Source organism: Microtus pennsylvanicus, chromosome 1 (genome assembly GCF_037038515.1).
Source record: "Microtus pennsylvanicus isolate mMicPen1 chromosome 1, mMicPen1.hap1, whole genome shotgun sequence".
In the NCBI taxonomy this organism is placed as follows: domain Eukaryota; kingdom Metazoa; phylum Chordata; class Mammalia; order Rodentia; family Cricetidae; genus Microtus; species Microtus pennsylvanicus.
This window is the reverse complement of record NC_134579.1, coordinates 185054532-185072534: the sequence shown is the minus strand read 5'-3', so window position 1 is coordinate 185072534 and position 18003 is coordinate 185054532. Positions and strand designations below refer to the sequence as shown.

At 39.6% G+C, this 18003-nt stretch overlaps 1 protein-coding gene across 11 annotated transcripts in view; it reads left to right on the top strand.

The window, feature by feature from the left end:
- The window catches only part of Ptprk (protein tyrosine phosphatase receptor type K), a 527882-nt gene that overhangs the window by 260691 nt on the left and 249188 nt on the right, over positions 1 to 18003 (top strand). For all 11 annotated transcript variants that reach the window (XM_075946829.1, XM_075946790.1, XM_075946757.1 and 8 more), the window contains exons 4-5: positions 4270 to 4351; positions 6307 to 6422. In XM_075946829.1, the coding sequence (XP_075802944.1) occupies positions 4270 to 4351; positions 6307 to 6422 (198 nt within the window). The remainder of the gene's footprint in view (positions 1 to 4269; positions 4352 to 6306; positions 6423 to 18003) is intronic.

Below are 18003 nucleotides of genomic sequence, written 5' to 3'. Positions count from 1 at the left end.
AAATAAGTTTTCCTCAAGGGTGTAGTAATGTTGTTTAAACTCACATTTATGGGGAGCGAGGGAAGTTAGAGAACTCTAAAGTAGCACCAGTATATGTCAAGAAGTTTGAATCCTTGAGTCTGTTCCCACCAGAACAAACTGAAATAGCCACAGCCCTCAGCTGTTCAGCGGCCTGTGCTTTATTTATTAAAATGTGTTTAAAAAACATGATGACTTTTTCCTTGGATACTTCCTTTCCTTGAAACATTATTCCAGCACATGTAACTTGTTCTCCCAGGGTTCTTACAGCTGTCACATGTAGATGCTGCAATGAGAGTCACACCAGTAACATTTTCCATACGCTGCTATGACAACTGGATCCTAAAAGCTATATTATATACTTATAGTATGCATCTTCTGGGCCTGGGAGTCTCTGATTTCTGTGATTTCCTGAGGAGTTGAGAACTAGGAGAGGAGGAGTCTAGTGTAGCCTTTTCATTCTGAAGAAAGTGTTTTCTCTCATCAGCACCTAAGTTAAATGTTACTGAAGTTTTTCCATGCTGTTCTCTGGTTTGCACTGGTCTTTAGCAAGTGGTGGTGTTAAAATTGATATTTTGAGTTTACCTTCTACCTTCCTCTCCACTTTCACATTAACAAATCAGCCATCTTTCTCTCCTAAAGCTTTTTTCCTCATTGTTTTAGAATATTCTTTCTTTTTTTAAAAAATATTTATTTATTTTTTTATGTATACAATATTCTGTTTGTATGTATGCCTGCAGGCCAGAAGAGGGCACCAGACCCCATTACAGATTGTTGTGAGCCACCATATGGTTGCTGGGAACTGAACTCAGGACCTTTGGAAGGGCAGGCAATGCTCTTAACCTCTGAGCCATCTCTCCAGCCCCGCTTTTTTTCCTCTTATAAGACACGGTTTTCTTTTCTATTTCACCTGTTCTAGTAACATCTGTAGACGCACAGGACAATGTGTGAATAGGAAAGAGTGATCAGGAGACTGTGAAGGGAGTGGCTGGAATAAAGAGGAACCACACGTTCTCACCTGTTTCCCCCCATTTTTATTGCCTTCTGGCAGATGTAGGAATATGGAGAAAGAGTGGGATGGGATTAATGTTAAAATCTTCCATTCTGTCCCTTAATCTCTCTTTGGTGTGTTAGTTCAAATGACACTGACTTTTAAAGAACAGTTCAAGTGTTTTTTAAAAGCTTAGACTTTCAACTGAAACTAAAGCCTAAATTCAGTTTAAGTGGCATCCTCCGGACCTGTTGCCTACTCCCATGAGGACAGTTGTTTGATAACTGTAACTGAAGTCCCCTGAAGACTGGGTGTCCTGGTGCATCTTGCTTCATCCAGCTCTGTTCTTAACTCTTTTTCAAAATAAATTTGTGGAAAATGGTACAGCTACCCTATGAGATTGCAGGAATAATTTTTTGATTGTTTACTTGAGATAGTATTATAATCACATCATTTACCCCTCCTCTTTTTTTTTCTAACACCTCTCATTATGCCCATCCTTTCAAATTTTGCTTACTTTGCTCAAACTTTGTTCTCTTTCAAATTCTTGGCGTCTTTTTCACTGTTTTTCTGTAGGTCCATGCATATGTATATACATACATTCCTAAATATAATCTAGTCAGTCTGTATAGTGTTACCTTATATGTATGTTAAGACATGACTATTTGGTATTGGACAACCAATTTGTGTTCTCTTCCCTGGAGAAGACTTTTTCTCCTGCCCTCAGTATTCCTTCATTGCCTGTAGTTCTTTGTGTCGAGTTGAAGCCTCGTGATCTTTCCTCCCCCGAAAATGGCGAGTCTATTTCTGTTGTGCTTGTTCAGCTCATACATAGGCGGTCTGTAGGGGTGTAACTTCCGACATTTCTCACAACAAACTCCCTGATCCTATGTCTTTTACAATCTTTCTGTCTCCTCATCAATATTTCTGGGTTCCAAACTTTAGCTCCTGTGCATTCTATCTTTTTGTCTGTCTGTCTGCCTGCCTGCCTGCCCATCCATCCATCCATCCATCCATCCATCCATCCATCCATCCATCCATCCATCATTCCATCCATCCATCCATCCTTACATTCAAACTATCTATGGATCTATCTACTTGTGTATGTATGTATATATGTATGTATGTACGTATCTACCTACCTACCTACCTACCTACCTACCTACCTACCTACTTATTTATTTACCTTCCTTCCTGTCAAGCAGAAGCAAGCATGCACATGCATGGTAGTTTATGGCACTACATTTTCTAAAGTTAGGATTTGGTGAATGCCATCCCAGATCTCATCAGAGACACTTCCCTTCCTCCAGTACAGTAAGAATGATCTGGCCAAGGTTACCAGATTTCTACCAATGGCTACTACCAACAGATGCTTCTAAATTTTATTTTCACTGGACTTTCTTGTATATTAGAAAGTATTTCTTAAAGTCATATTTCAAAATCCAACCTCCCAAATCTGCAAGTTGTTATTTGACTTTTATACAACCTATTCTTTTTTTAAATTTATTTATTTATTAAAGATTTCTGCCTCCTCCCCGCCACCACCTCCCATTTCCCTCCCCCTTCCCCGATCAAGTCCCCCTCCCTCGTCAGCCCAAAGAGCAATCAGGGTTCCCTGCCCTGTGGGAAGTCCAAGGACCACCCACCTCCATCCAGGTCTAGTAAGGTGAGCATCCAAACTGCCTAGGCTCTCACAAAGCCAGTACGTGCAGTAGGATCAAAACCCAGTGCCATTGTTCTTGAGTTCTCAGTAGTCCTCATTGTCCGCTATGTACAACCTTTTCAATCTCCCTGGTCTTTACTGACTCCCATCAGAAATCCGCAATGTTTGCATTACCAGAACTACAGCCTGATTCCAGGATTCACAACTATCTCCACTACAAAGGAGAAACAGCTGGAGAGCAGCAGATGGTACCGGAAAGTATCTTTGCTTTCAAGTTTGTGTGTATTAGATGCGCAGATACCTGCCCTGTTTTGATATTGTAACTCCTTGACACAATACTCAGAATAGTGCCAGGGCTGACCTGGCTGAACCTGCTGAGCTCTTCTCTTTATTTCTAGCCAGGACTTGGTCCTACCTTATTGAATTTACATGTGCTATCTCCCTTTTCAATCTTGGCTTTTATTCCAGTAGCTTGCATCTCTTTTTTCTTCTCACCCTGCCATCTTTCCATCCATTTAACTCTTCAGTTGGTAGCTCACTTCCTTCCAGTTCTGTTTCTTCCCCTTGAACTCACCCAGTCTTCCTCAGTGATGTCCAGTTACATCTCCGTAGGCCCCCTTGCATGTGCCCAAGGGAAATCAGGTTTGCATTAGTAAAATGTACTTGGTAGCGATTTTGTTCTTCAAGTTTGCATATTGATCTTTATTGCTTTTCTGACTAGGCTCCTGATATGATCTGTATTTCTTCACACTTACCAATCAGCATCTTCTGCCTTGTCTATTTCAACATAACTGTTATTTTTTCCCTTTAGATTCTCATTTAAGTTCTGACATGGCTGCTAGAAAACTGTCTGCACCTTCTGGATTATTTCTCATCTATTAGCCATTTTTTTGATCATCCTCATTTTATGTTACATTGTTACTGTAAACATGAGTTTCATCACAACACATTGGTTTAAAAGACAATACTTCATGTAGTTTTGTTACATATATACATAGACACACACATATATGCATATATAAAGTAAAATAAATCAATAAAATTTTATCAGAAAAACTCTATGATATGGCACTGTATTTGGTTTATTTTATTTTATTGAGAATTGATCATTTGGAACTGCTGGCAAGCTAACTTCCTGACATAACTTGTAAGTTATCACGAAATGTTGCAACATTCTTAGTACCTCCTTAAGCATATTGGAACTGTGTGAACTCAGTCATTTAGCTACTATCCAAACTTGACTTTGGTTATATGCAGAAGGTTTAAGAAATCAAAATACCAACTGGGTCATGGTGGTGCACTTCTTTAATCCCAGCACTTAGGAGGCAGAGACAGGAGGTGTTTTCTGAGTTAGAGACCAGCCTAATCAACAGAGCTAATTCTAGGATGCCAAGTCTACACAGAGAAACCCTGTGTCAACCCCTCTTTCCTTCTGAAAGAAAGAAAGAAAAGAAAGAAATCAAAGTATATAAGAGATACCGTTAAAAGTTTCTAGTGAAGAAAAATCAAATTTCCTGTTAGGGCGTTATAGCTATCTTCTACTGTGGACATTCTTTAAAAGTGACTGTTGTAAATGTTTTCCATTTCTTCCTGACAGGTAATATTTGAGGCTGAAGTCTCAGGAGGGAGAAGCGGTTATATTGCCATTGATGACATCCAAGTCCTGAGTTATCCTTGTGGTAGGTTTTGATTAAGAGTTGTATTTTTCTGTGTTCTTTCAACACACGCCTTGGATTGGCAGGGACTGTTGATTGTTTATTGACTGGACATTGTTGTCCATTTTATTGTTACTCTCAGGCTTCATGGAAAAAACACTGAAGTGTTTACTGGTATTTTCAAATCAAGTTTTCTCCCAACATGTAACTACATGTATGGTATGATTATTTTATTTGTTTTTAATTAGTGACAACAAAATGTAAGTGCAAACGCAATTACACAAAGACATTCTAAACCTATGGGGTATTTTGCCATTCTCTAGGAAAACAGAGGCAAGTAACAAATCCTAGTTCAATAACAGAGGAAACAAAAAGCTGTCTAAGGTATCTGATCTGTTAATTTTATACTGCGGGAAGTGAAAATCATGAATCCACTCACCTTCTTCCAAAGTTGGGTCTATTTTTAATTATTATCCTAAATATATGAGTTAATCAGCCCTAAATAAATAAAGTGTTAAAGCAAATCTCGGTTTGCTGACACTCTTTTGTGAGAGCCTTGATAAGTGCTGACAGTTTTTCAGACTTCATACTTCAATTTGTGCTGAATCACATTCCCCAGATCAGTTATTGAAAGCCTTAAGGAGGGCCAGGAAGAAGTTACAGACGGCAGTTCAGACTTTCTTCTTGATATGATCTCCCAGTAACAAAATATGACAGGTCCTGTGTAAGAGGCCCTTTGTGCTCCATAGCTTCCATGGTGAGACATCGCTAATGCACTGTGAGCATAATTTATGAGGTCAACATATCAGGGGCAAGGCTCGTGCCCCTGCTTAGTGATTGTATCATGTTACCAGCAAAGAACACAGAGGTTGGCTCTTATCTCCTGGCAGTCATGCCGAGACAGAGACCTGTGGATTTGCATTAGTGGTCAGTGTTGTAGTACTGCTGGGCTGGAGTTCGTTTTGGTTCAAGTTGTTCTTGCTCAATTGTGAGTTTTTTTTTCTCCCCTTGAGCTCCAGCTGAAGTCCCAGAGAAAGAGGTTCCAAAGATCAAATCATTTATCCTCTGTGTTATAAGCTCAGAAAGGTAAAAGTGTGATTCCTCTTCCAGTTCAAGTGAGCTTACTAAACTCACTTACTCCACAGTATAACTGTATTGTATTTTTGTCTGTTTTTCATGTCTACATCTTAAATGTCAGGTGCCAAATAAAGGTTTTTGAAGATAAAGAAATTGATGATTATGAGTTGGGCACAGCAACGGCATTGGCTATGTGGTGTGGTTCTGTAATATTATTGTGTAAATTCCCTGAGGCTTAGCTTTGGCTGTGCATTTTTTCCTTCAATGGAAAAATAGATTGGGCTTCCGATTTAAAAGGAACTTCATAGTGAGTACAGATTTGACAGTCAAACCACTCATGAGAATGCTCCATGCTACAGATGCTACTTCTGTTTGTGTGATGCTTCTTTTCGGGAACTTTCCAATGGCTATAAGCAAGCAGGAAGGAGATATTCTGTTTTTAATAATCAAGAATGTTTCCTGTCTGGTATACAACTCTTTAAGTTTGAAAAACTGGAGGAATCATTATCCAGTTGGTTAAATTGTGGGAAATAGTTACGAGACCACATAGCTATCAGAATGTTAGGGTCTTGATATGCCTCCATTCTGGTTCTCATAGACGGATAGCTACCTGTTTAAAATCTCTTTGGCTTCCTTCAATACAACTTTTACTATCACTAACCCGCAAGAGCAACTATTAGCAGTGAGCCTTGAGTTTTCAGTCTCTATGAAAGACGAGCTGATATGCATGTGCGGCATTCAGAAGGCAGAGTAAGAGAAGAAACGGTGTGCTCTAGAGGACGGGAACGTGAATATTAATGCTAGACATTTGTGGGCATAATAACAGTGTTCTCTTGTGAAAAAGTTGCATGATGTATTTTTTTTCTTGTGAACGAAATGTATTTTTCCCTCTGTTTTCACAGATAAATCTCCTCATTTCCTCCGTCTGGGTGACGTGGAGGTCAACGCAGGGCAGAATGCTACATTCCAGTGCATTGCGACAGGGAGAGACGCCGTGCATAACAAGTTATGGCTGCAGGTAAGACGCCATTAGCTGCTGAGCTGAAGGCTTTACTTGGGTAAAGACCATCATTGTGTTGTTTGTGGTTGTCATACACAGTCTCCCTCTCCTCTCTCCTCTCTGCTCTCTGCCCCCCATGCATGTGCGAAGGCTGTTTGCATAAATTAGATTTACTTGGCTTTCTGGAGAGTCATAACACACACTTCATTTTTAAATAATCTAACAAAACAAGTGAGGGTGTATAATTAATTGATATTGGTATTGATGTCTAGTCACACCTACTGATTCTTAGACTTTCCAATACATGGAAAAAGAAGTAAAACTAAATTTTTATAATAAATATTTTTTGAAAAGCAAACTAAGAAGACAGCAGTCACATAAGGACTGCCAGACACTCTTAGTTTAAGAATTGTAAGCATTTCAAGAGGGAACTTGCAAGGGTAACAGTGGAAGTTCTCTCTCTCTCTCTCTCTCTCTCTCTCTCTCTCTCTCTCTCTCTCCTCTCTCTTTCTCTCTTTCAGAACTTTCTGTATACAAGTTGATTGCAGATCTGACATTTGGATATTTGTCTTGTACATGTTAAACCCTTAATATATGCTTATTGGATTGACTGTGACTGACATGCATGTTGGCGAAATGCACGTGCCATGATGCTTCAAAAGAATCAGAAAGATCTGAAGAGCATGAAATCGTTTTGCATTCAGCGAAAATATTGAAAATCTTGCTGTCACTCTTAGGTGCTAGGAGGGGGCATGCTGGGAGGTGTGTGTCAAAGGCAACCCTTTGTGTATGTGCATGTCCAAATAGGTGTGTGTAGTTGAATAAGTACATGTGTACATGTGTTTGGAAGCTAGAGGGGGGCATTGTATATCTTCCTTAATTGCTTTCTGCATTATTTGGAGACAAGGTCTCCCACTGAACCTGGGCTTTTCTCATTAGGCTAAACTGACCGACTGGTAAGCCCCAGGCGTGTCCCTGTGTTTTCCACTTCAGGGCTAGTACTTGAGACATAATGCTGCCACAGCCACCTCTCTGTTGTCTCAGGCGATCCACACACAGCTTCTAAGGCCCATGAGACAAGACCTCTACTAACATCTCATCTGTTGATAGTCTGCTCTATCATCCCAGGAAGGAAAGGGATTTGACTTGTGTAGAATTTTCAATTCCTGTCAATGCCAGCAGATTTCTTAAGGACAAAACATTAAAATGTTAAATGAGTTTTGTGAACACAGATATGGAGATTTAGTTTGCTATTATCTTCAGAATAGTGAAATTAGTGTGAAGGCTACTCACTAGCTTCCAGCTATTTAGGGATAGTGGTTATAGTGCATCATCATTAAAAGCAGATATAGTATAATGTCTAGGATTATGCTAGGTGTTCAGACATCACCTGATTCCTGTATCAGTCCAATTAGGTGTTACTATAGACGTACATAATGTTACATCAACCCACTTTTCACTACTTTGGTAATTTATTTGATTTGCAGTCATTATAATACCTTCTTTTTAGCCCAAATTTAAAAAAAGAAAAAAAATGGCTTCCTTTTTTTTTTCTCATGTTGCCGATTCTTCCTATCCACAGATATTGGGAACTAGGATACTTTATCCCAGGGAGCATATTGTATAATGTGCAATCTGTCTTATGGACTAAATGTGAAGGCTATTTTCTTAGATCTTTCTGTCTGCCGAAGTAAGTAGTTTAGCAAAGGATTTCAGACGTATTTTCTAATCATACTGCATCTTTTTTATTTTCCATTACAATGGGAACATTGGTTGATATTTGGTGTAAGCTGCAAGAGCAATAGTCTGTTCTTGGGGAACCAGAAATGGCTCTGCAGTCTGCCACTGGTTTTATGCTCCAGGATTTAATGTGACATTGAAATAAAAAGGGTTTTGTATCCACAGACACCAGCTGCCTTGCGGCAACAAAGCCTTTCTGGACCGTGCTGGTCCGAGTGGACTGCAGTCAAAATCCCACAGATTTTTTGGGCTTCCTCTCTGTTGATTGGCTCATTTTTTTATGGTTTCTTGAAATTTTCCTTCTGCCGTTTTTTTAAGCAGTAATGATAGAAAACACTAGTTGGAAGTTTTGCTCTGTTCTATTTACTCGTCTCCTCTTCAGACTCTGCATTGGCCACGGAAAGTGATTTTGTGTCTTTATTTCCAACTTTGACATTGACATTGCATGGATCTCCAGCAATGTGCAAGTTCAACTTGCAGACGGAAAAGCAAGCAATTCTACTTTTTTTTTCAGTAATGCCACACAACTTTCCTTAATGTTGTTGTCTCAAATTATTCTTTACACTCAAAAAGACACAAAAATATAGAATTTACATAGTGTAGTGATGCTTTTATAGAAAACATATTTTAATCGAATAGTTATTGTATGGGTGTTTCACTTTGTAATTTTCTTTGACATGGTCTCATTATATAGTCTTGTCTGGCCTATAACTATCTATGTAGGCCAGGCTGGCTCAAACTCACAGAAATTTGCCTTCCTGTGCTTCCCAAGTGCTGGTATTAAAGGTGTGTACCACCAGCAAGGCTTGCTTTGACTTTGTGTGTTTCTGTGAACCACATGCGTGCGCGGTTCCCAAAGAGGCCTGAAGTGAACACCACATTTCCTGGTACTGGAGTTTTCGTATAGCTGTTAGCTGTTCTGTGGGTGCTGGAAATTGAACCCAGATTCTCTGGAAGAACAAAAAATATACTTAACCATTAAGCCATGATTTCAGTTCCTTAAATAAAACATTTTTGTAGTGGTTCTATGTAACTGTTAACCACTCAAGATTGACTGGTCCTTATGTATACACGACCCTATCAAATATTGCTTAGTACTTCAAAAGCAATTATCTTTTGCCGAAAGTAGTAAAAAAAAAAGTCAACAGGAAGATTTGTGATTCCACGGTCAAGCCATGCATACTTAGTCATATGAACAGATGTTGGGTTATTTTTATTTAAGGTAGAGAATAACATACTGTGCTTCAGAAGACCAGGGATGAATTCTAACCTCGTCTCTACTGCTTCTAACCTCGTTCCTTGTGATGAGCTTAGATTTCAGTGGCCTGGCTGGGCCTATGTTTCCTTATCTATAAGAGAAGATGTTTGGTGGAGTCTAAAATCCTTTGCAGCTCTGAAACATTAAATTTGGTCTTTCTATTATTTGTGATGATCTGAAGTGTGGCCTTTGATAACCTTCGTTTTGTAATGGAATAATGTAAAAATTTTATGCTGTTAGATTTATATGAAAAGAAATGGTCTCTTCAATTAACTTTGATTGTATGAACAGGTGCTGAAAATGTCTGTCCAGAGGACCAAGAATGAATGTACCTGCATCAGCTCAGTAAAGGTTACCACATTCTCTTCTAGAGTAGGTGGCGGTGTGCCGTACCATGGAGTTGGGTGGAATAGTAAGTGGCGGTCAGCCTCCCAGGTCTTCCACACAGTACAGGTCACATTGTGGTAATTCAGTCAGCAAAATGTCTCATTATGGACTAAAGTACCCTAAGGTCCGGCAGCCTCCAGTATTCCATTTTAACAGAAAAGCACCATGCTACACTCCTCCCTGGAGGGTGCCTAGTGTGGTTCCTCATCGTAAGTGTCCTTTTCAGGTTTCCAGAACACAAGAACATCTGAGGCATGCAGTCTCTTGTTGTAGTTTTTGCGTTGTGATATTTACTTCTAAAATTTTTATTGTCTCTAGTGGCATGCCTGTTAAGTAAGTTGAGAGGTGAACGGGAGAGCAAACATTTAGAGACTCTAAGCAAACCCAGGACATCTCTCTGTTTCTATCATGGTGGCTGTAGGAGCGTAGAGGAGCATGAGTCCATGGAGTTATCCAACTGGTGTTTGAAGACGTTCTTCTCTAGGTATATAGAGTACTATTACAAAATGTGTGACCTCCTTGTCCCCAGTGAGTAATCTCACTGTCCGTAGTGCAGTGTGCTGAAACACTTTCTGAAATGGTTTGGTAGTCAATAGACTAGCCCTGTAATGAAATTCTGAGGCTTTCTGGGAGATAGTTTTTAAAACTTGTGTTATGTATATTGTCATTTGGTATAAAACACAATTTTTGATATAGTAAAAGAGACAGGATAAAGCCTTTATTTAGTCCTGTGCAATGCACCTTCCTCTCCTTTCATGAAGCCCAGTGAAGTCATATGTGTTGTGGGCTTAAATGCTCAACAGTTTTGCCAAGTTAACAGTATTAATTTTTTTGCTTGTAAATATGTTTTTTATTAAATTTTTTAGCTTTTTGTTTTATTTCTAAGGAACTCTAATTCTAGAAAATTGGTAGTCCACATGTTAAGGCTTATGGTAAAACTTAGGTTACGGGAATTAAGAACACCAGTAGAATTTTACATATATGCTGAAATAATTTTTTTAAAATATAATAATAATTTAAAAATATCTGCCTATATTCCTGGGACAGGATGATAATGTTCATACAGGAAGCCAATATGAGGTTACATCTTTTATAGGTTAATATTGTCCATGTTCCTTTTTTATGCTATCATTTTTTTATATGAATAGCGATAATGCGCCTGATCACAAGTGAATAGGACTGGGGTTTATGTAACTCCGTTGGTAGTCTGGTTGCCTAGAATACGTGAAGCAACCGGGTGCAGTCCCCAGCGCTACATCAGCCAAGCATGGTGGCCCACACCTGCAGTCCCAGTTACTCAGTAAGTGAAGGCAAAAGCATTCGAAGTTTAAAGTCCATCTAGGGAAGTTTGAAGCCAGCCTGGCATACCTGTCACTTTTCTCCAAATAGTTCAACAGTGAATTTATAAGCAAATGACCAACAGGTTGCATTAGTGTCTTTTACAAACCGACTCTAGAGATATTCAGACATATCTGTAACATATTTATTCACCATAATTAATAGCTTAAATTTTTAAAGGAGCCTTAGCATTAGAATGTATGAGCAGCTTGGTTTCCATTTAAGCAATAGGATTTGCTATAGTTCTTAACAATAAACAATGAACTATTGGTGCATGTCACAGTGCACACATGAATCTCAGTATTGTGTATTTTAAATAAGAGAGAGACGGAAAATAATTCAGTGCATATTATCTCATTTGCTTGTTCTTACAATGAAAGTTAATTTAAGAAACCATTTATTTTTACAAGCACCTACCTTTTAGAACACAGAAAATGAGTAATCAAAATAGTGGCTTTCTTCATATTTTTTACGTTTATTTATTTTGTATATATCACTATCCTTCTTGTACATAGGTATGTACACCATGTTTATGCCTGGTGTCAGTGGAGGTCGGAAGAGTGCATTGGGCCCCGTAAAACTCTAGTAACCGATGGTTGTGAACTGCATTCTTGGTCCTGAGAACCAAATTCAGGTTCTTTGTAAGGGCAACAATTGCCCTTAACTGCTGAGCTATTTCCTAGCCCCATATCCTGGTCTCGTGGAGGAGATGAGGACTGGACTGGAACTGAGCCATTTCTGGGGTACCATGAACATCACAGAACTTAAATGGAGCATTGTATCAATGAGTATGCACCTGTAATCCAAAAGCTACCCCTGTCAAATTCTCTGTATGCAGATTTTAACTAAAAGAAATAAACTGGGGGACAATTTAATAAGCCACACTTGATTTTGGAGTGTCCCACTTACTGGCAGTACTGATCATTATAGAGACGACAACGGCCCACACACATTGTGGGAACCTTTGTAAATCCTGTCCACTTAAAACGATTTGTTTAAGTTCCAAGGTAATTTGTGATCATGAATCTCACTAAAATATAAAGGAAGGCTGCTTTGGGGGTTCTGAGGATGTCTTATAATAGGAATGGAGGAGGGCTGAAATGGGTCATACTGTGATAAATAGACGAGTATTCTTCCACGAAGGTCCAGTGTAAGTGGACAGCTACATGGCACCTCCAATAGAGCCCCTTGCTGGAACATCTGTCCGACCATATGCTTTGGCTTCAGGTTGTGTGTAAAACCTAAGATGCTAATAACTCCATCCATCATCACAGAGCTTGGCGTCCATGCATCATTGGACTGGGCAGGGAAATTCAACATTGGATTTAATGAATGGAGCCAAATGTGCGGGTAGGTTTGGTGGCACCATTTGTTTCGGTGAGTCGCAATGAGGCTGTATAGTGTGCTACGGATAGGATAGTCGGACGCAGTCTGCAGGCAGAGCCATGACAATTGGGCCAATCTGTCAGTAATCGCCCCTAGCACTGGCCTGGTGCCTCTTCAGGGGGCCTGCCAAAACCAGAGAGTCGGCCACCACTCTGCCCTTGGTGAGGCACAGTGCTGCTAATGTAGTGTGAGGCAGGGAGTTTCTCAGCCAAAGGAAATGTCATCCCTTATGGAGCAACAGATAATTTAGGCAATGGCTTGAGAGTAGTAATTGGAGAGTGAAATTAGGAAAATGAGATGCAAATTGCTCTGAAAAACAACTGGAGAGAAGCTGACCTCCTCTGGTCCCAGCTGATTCCAGCTGTGAGTCCATAAACAGGGTGGATCTGAAACTTCCGATCACGTGACATTCTGTTGGCTCCGCTGCCACAACTGCGTCCCGCGACTGCCCACGGTTGTATGTGAATGAAGATGTGAAACAGGAGTTTCAGAAAATGCGGGATTTAAAGTGCAAAATCTTCACCTGGCCAAATATGTCCTGGCCGTGTTTCCCATGTCACTTTGGCTCCAGCCATCTCCAAAGCTCCCACATCGAGGTTTGTCTCCACTGTCCATGGGAGAAGCTGGAATTCGAAGCACACCCCATTTTCTAGAGATTTAACTGTTCATGATAGGTTCTATTCCTTTAGAGAAAACGCCTTGATTTTTTTTTTTTTGCACGAGGGAAGAAAAGTTTTCTGAAGAAACTTATATCTTGATAGGATAGTTTTTATTAAAAAAAATCTATCGAAAAATAATGAAGGGTGGTTTTCAAAACTAACCCGGTTACACATGATAATTCATGTTCACGTTGCATCGATGCCATCAAAAGCTGAAAAGATGGAGAGAAATGTAATATTTTGTAAACTGTTCAGATGTGAGGACTTTCAAACTTTTGACATTTGTATATAATTGGTGTGTGAGAGTCTTCAGCAGGTCTGAAATACTAGAATAACAAAGATAGTATATAGTTATCAAGACAGGAAGTAAATTTGAAAAACTGATGTCAGTATGGTTAAAGGGAGAGCTTGCATGTTTCAGGAAGTTTGTGGAAGATGAAATGGGGTTCATAGAATTTCAGCTTTTAAGGGTTAACATAAGCAATATACAATTTGATATTTATACATCCCTGAAGTGCAATAATCTGGTCTTAAGTTTGAAGCTATGTGTTTGGTCATAAGCTGATTTGAAATCTGAGCCCTTAAACCATGGGACTGCTGAGACCCACAAGCTGCTGGAGGATGCACTGAAAGTATACCTGGAGAACGATCCAAGCCCAGCCCAGGCTGCTCACACTCCTGGAAAGGATCTACATTTAAGGCTGCATTTTTAACTAGGGCCTTTTAGCCTCAAGAGATGATTTCAGGAAAGACGAGACAGATAGCATCAGCGATCATTTCAGAGAGGCAAGTACCCAGCAAAGACAGATGTTTGACCGATACAGAAGCTTTGGCAAGACCAGGAAGTCAGCACACACAGACCCATGGAAGTGGAGATCGGTGGGTGGTGGCTGTTTCTGCTGCGTTAGAAGACAGAAAAATAAATGTCTAGTTGTATGAATCAGGGCAGCAGTATAAGAACAACCTCACTGAAGGGTCACTGTGAGGAGGGACGATAAATAAAATGAATGGCAAGGCTGGAGCATGAACGTGGACAGAATTGGCAGTAGCAACAGCTGCTGTTGGCAGTACTGACATCAGACAATAAAGGACTCAGACTGGACAGTGCAGGCCAATCGGAAAATCTGCGGGAGGCACGGATTAAAGAAGACGAATGGTTTTGGATCTAGTAGGTAGCAGTTAAAAGATTCTGAGGAAATGGGAGTGCTGTGCGGTGTAATTCTCCAAACCTCAGGGCTTGACTTTTATAGTTAGTCTGTCTCTCATTTTCTGACTTAAACTAACTTGCCTCTGGAACCGCCGATTCATCTTGCTCTTTCTCGTAACTGCCTATAAACGATCCGAAATAAGAGTAGAAGGTGAGAGAACCTAATGGACGTTGGCTTTCACCATAGTGAGACTTGCTAGGACAGTTTGAAGCTGTGGCAGATTCAAACCGTGGATGGTCCTGGTCTTGTCCGTGAGATACATTTCTTTTTTCTTTTAAAACTGTTGGTGTCTTTGCTTTTGAGTCTGTGGTCTCAGAAAAGAAACGAGAATAGATTCGACCTTGCCTTTCACACTGCCTACCTGGAAGCAAATTGATAGATGGAATCTTGCCTGTTATTTAATTCTAATTGTCTCTGTTTACCCTCTCATTAAACAATAGTGATTCTTCTAGGAATCTCCCGTTTTACAGTGAGTTCTCTTCCACCCCAGGGACTTAGTACTTACTAGCAGCTAATAGCCATCACCTTAAAAAGCCCAGTATTTTTTTTTCTTCTGCTGTTTAATTATTGCAGTTCTCGCATTGTATTCTGTCTTCCTGGGAAGTCTTTGTATAAAGCACCTTGCGTGTAGATCTTGAGATAAAGTCACTAATCATGGATCATTGATCAGGAAATTTTACCTTTGACATTTTAACATCTTGGATGTATGTGTGCCTTGCTGCGCTATGAACATGGGAAAGTTTCATCATAGGCCAATTTTAGGAGTATTATTCTTCTCATTTTGCTGTTTATGCTTTCTTTATGAAGAGTTCTTTATAGACACAATGGATGTGTTTAAAATAGTTTATATAACCTAGGTTATATATACATATAAACTACATAAAGTAGTGTAAGTGAAGGATAATGGCATAGGCTTCAAATCCTTACCTCCTCCAAGAGTTCTTCTTATCAAAGTCTGCAAGTAACAGTTATCGTCCTGTACCTGAGGGTAGCACCCATGCCATTGGTATAGAGAGAACTTTCAGACTGTTCTCCTGCCAGGCACGTCACACTTTCCTTAATGAACCACTGTGATACATATCACATCTGACTGTGACAAAACCTTTCTCTCTTCCCTTGGGAAATTGTCATCTTCTCCTACTTTATTTTAAATTTCCTATTTTTTAATTATTTTTAGAAAGTACTTAGTACTAAAATTAGCACTCAAAGTAACATATTTCATTGTGACATTTGCATACATAATTTATCTCTGTTGATTCTCTCCATCCGAAAAGCAGATCAATGAGTAGATCCAATATTTACGAGATTATTTTATAATACAATAAAATATGCATAGTGAAAGTCAGTCTAAATAAAATAAAATCATGGCTCTGATTGTGTATGGGGGAGGGGCTTACACACATGTGTCCCTTTTTGTGTTGGGTGTAGATTTATCTGTGGGAGGCAGAGGATAATCTAACCCCTCATGACACAAAAGTCATCTCTCTTGCATTTGAGACCTAGTCTTCTCCCTGGAACTCACTGAGTAGCCTAGGGAGACTGTCCCCTCTCCAGTGCTGGGGTTCTAAGTGCATTACGCCATGCCCAGCTTTTTTTTTTTTAACAAAAATTTGGAGGGGCATTAAATTATCTCTTCAAACTTGTACAGCAAGCACTTTGTCTACTGAGCAACCTCCTCAAATGCCAGTAAATTTGGCGGCGGTGGCAGGGGGTGAGGGATGACAACCAGAAACCACACATGTAAAGAATAAAACATTGCCAGCAACCCCCGGTAAATTTCCCATTTATTCTATCCAGAGTTAATTAATTTATATCCTTGATAGTTTTGTCTCTACAAACAGTCACCCACCTACTCCCTACTCTGATTACTTGTGTATGACTGTATGTGAAAATGCATATGTGTATATGAGAGAGAGAGAAAGGGGGGGGGTGCTTATGTGTGCATGTGTCATTGTACAATCTACAGCAGTCTTCTGTTATTGAACTCCATCTGAGCCATCACTGTCATGACATTGAATTATGTCGCTGCTCACTGTCGTGTCCTCTGATTTAAAACAAACAAGGCCTTTAATCTGTAGGTCTGTCTTCTCACTTTCTTTCCCTAACTTCAGGTCAACATGCTTCCATTTCCTCTATATTTTCCAGGAATTTGCAGCCAGGTCTAGGGTCATATTTGGTCCTTTGATCACAGTGTAAGCGGTAACTGGTGTGACAGCAAAGGTTCAAATGGTCTCATCTTCCATTATCTTAACACTCCTATTCCTTAATGCCCTTAATTACCTGAGTTGAAAATGGTGAGCTTTTTGCTTCCTTTTGAATTTTACTTCTTTTATGTTTATTATGTGGTTTGCTTATTTTTAAAAGAAGCATGCAAAATAATATATTTCATGATGTTATTTTTGTACATAATTTATTTGTGCTGATTCTCTATCTTGTTCGCTGTTCCTTTGCTGCCTCTGCACACTTCCATGTTTCTCTGCTTTCATGTAACATGTTTTCTAACTCATGCCTGTCACACATTGTGTGATGATTAATCCAAGTTTCAATTTGATGAGATCTGGAATGGCCCAGGAGATGCTCCTGCAATCTTTGTTCATTTATTTGTTCTCAATATAGCAAATTTGTGCTTTGTCATCCCAAAGATGAGTGATTCTGTTTTTTTTCCCAAATATTGTTATATACTCCTGCAGTTAAAAATATGCCTTGCTTAGCTGGGCAGTGATGGGGCATCACATGCCTTTAATCCCAGAGCTTGGGAGACAGAGGCTGGTAGATCTCTGTGAGTTCAAGGTCAGTCTGGTCTACAGAGTGAGTTCTAGGACAACTTGGGCTGCACAGTGAAATGCTGTCTCAAAAAGCCAAAACTGTGTGTGTGTGTGTGTGTGAGAGAGAGAGAGAGAGAGAGAGAGAGAGAGAGAGAGAGAGAGAGAGAGAGAGAGAGAGAGACAGAGAGAGACAGACAGAGAGAGAGAGAGAGAGAGAGAGAGAGAGAGAGAGAGAGAGAGAGAGACTTAGAATTATTAAGCAGCAGCTATTGTGACCTGTAGGACTCTGTGTTAGCCTCCATGTTATTTTTTTTTATTGCCAATAAGGAGTTCACTTTCTTTCCCCATGCCTCCCCCTTTTAATTGGTAAATTGCTTATCAGTGTAATAATCTACATGTTGATGTATTTTCTCTGCTAGTCCTTTTCCATAAGAAACATAGACAGAGACAAGCACAAGGACATGTATACACACACATAATTGCAATTCAAAAATGTCTCCAAAGTTAATATTGATTTTTCAAATTAAAATTGAAAGACTTTTTTTTACTCAATGTTTTCTCTATTGCATGTTATTCATCACTCATGGTTCTTGGATTTTGTATGTGTATTTTGTTTATTTTGAGACAGTGTCCAGGTTTCAGTGTAGCTCTGTGTAGCCTCAAACTCTATTGGTACCACAGTGGATAGGCCCTTCCTATCAATCACTAATTTAAACTGCTCCACCAGCTTGCCCTCAGCCCATTCTTCTGTAAGCATTGTCTCAAGTTCCCCTTCACTTGAGGTTCCCTTCTCTCAGATGTCACAAGTTTGTGCCAAGGTGACATAAAAGTAGCCAGCACAGGACTATGTGCTTGTTT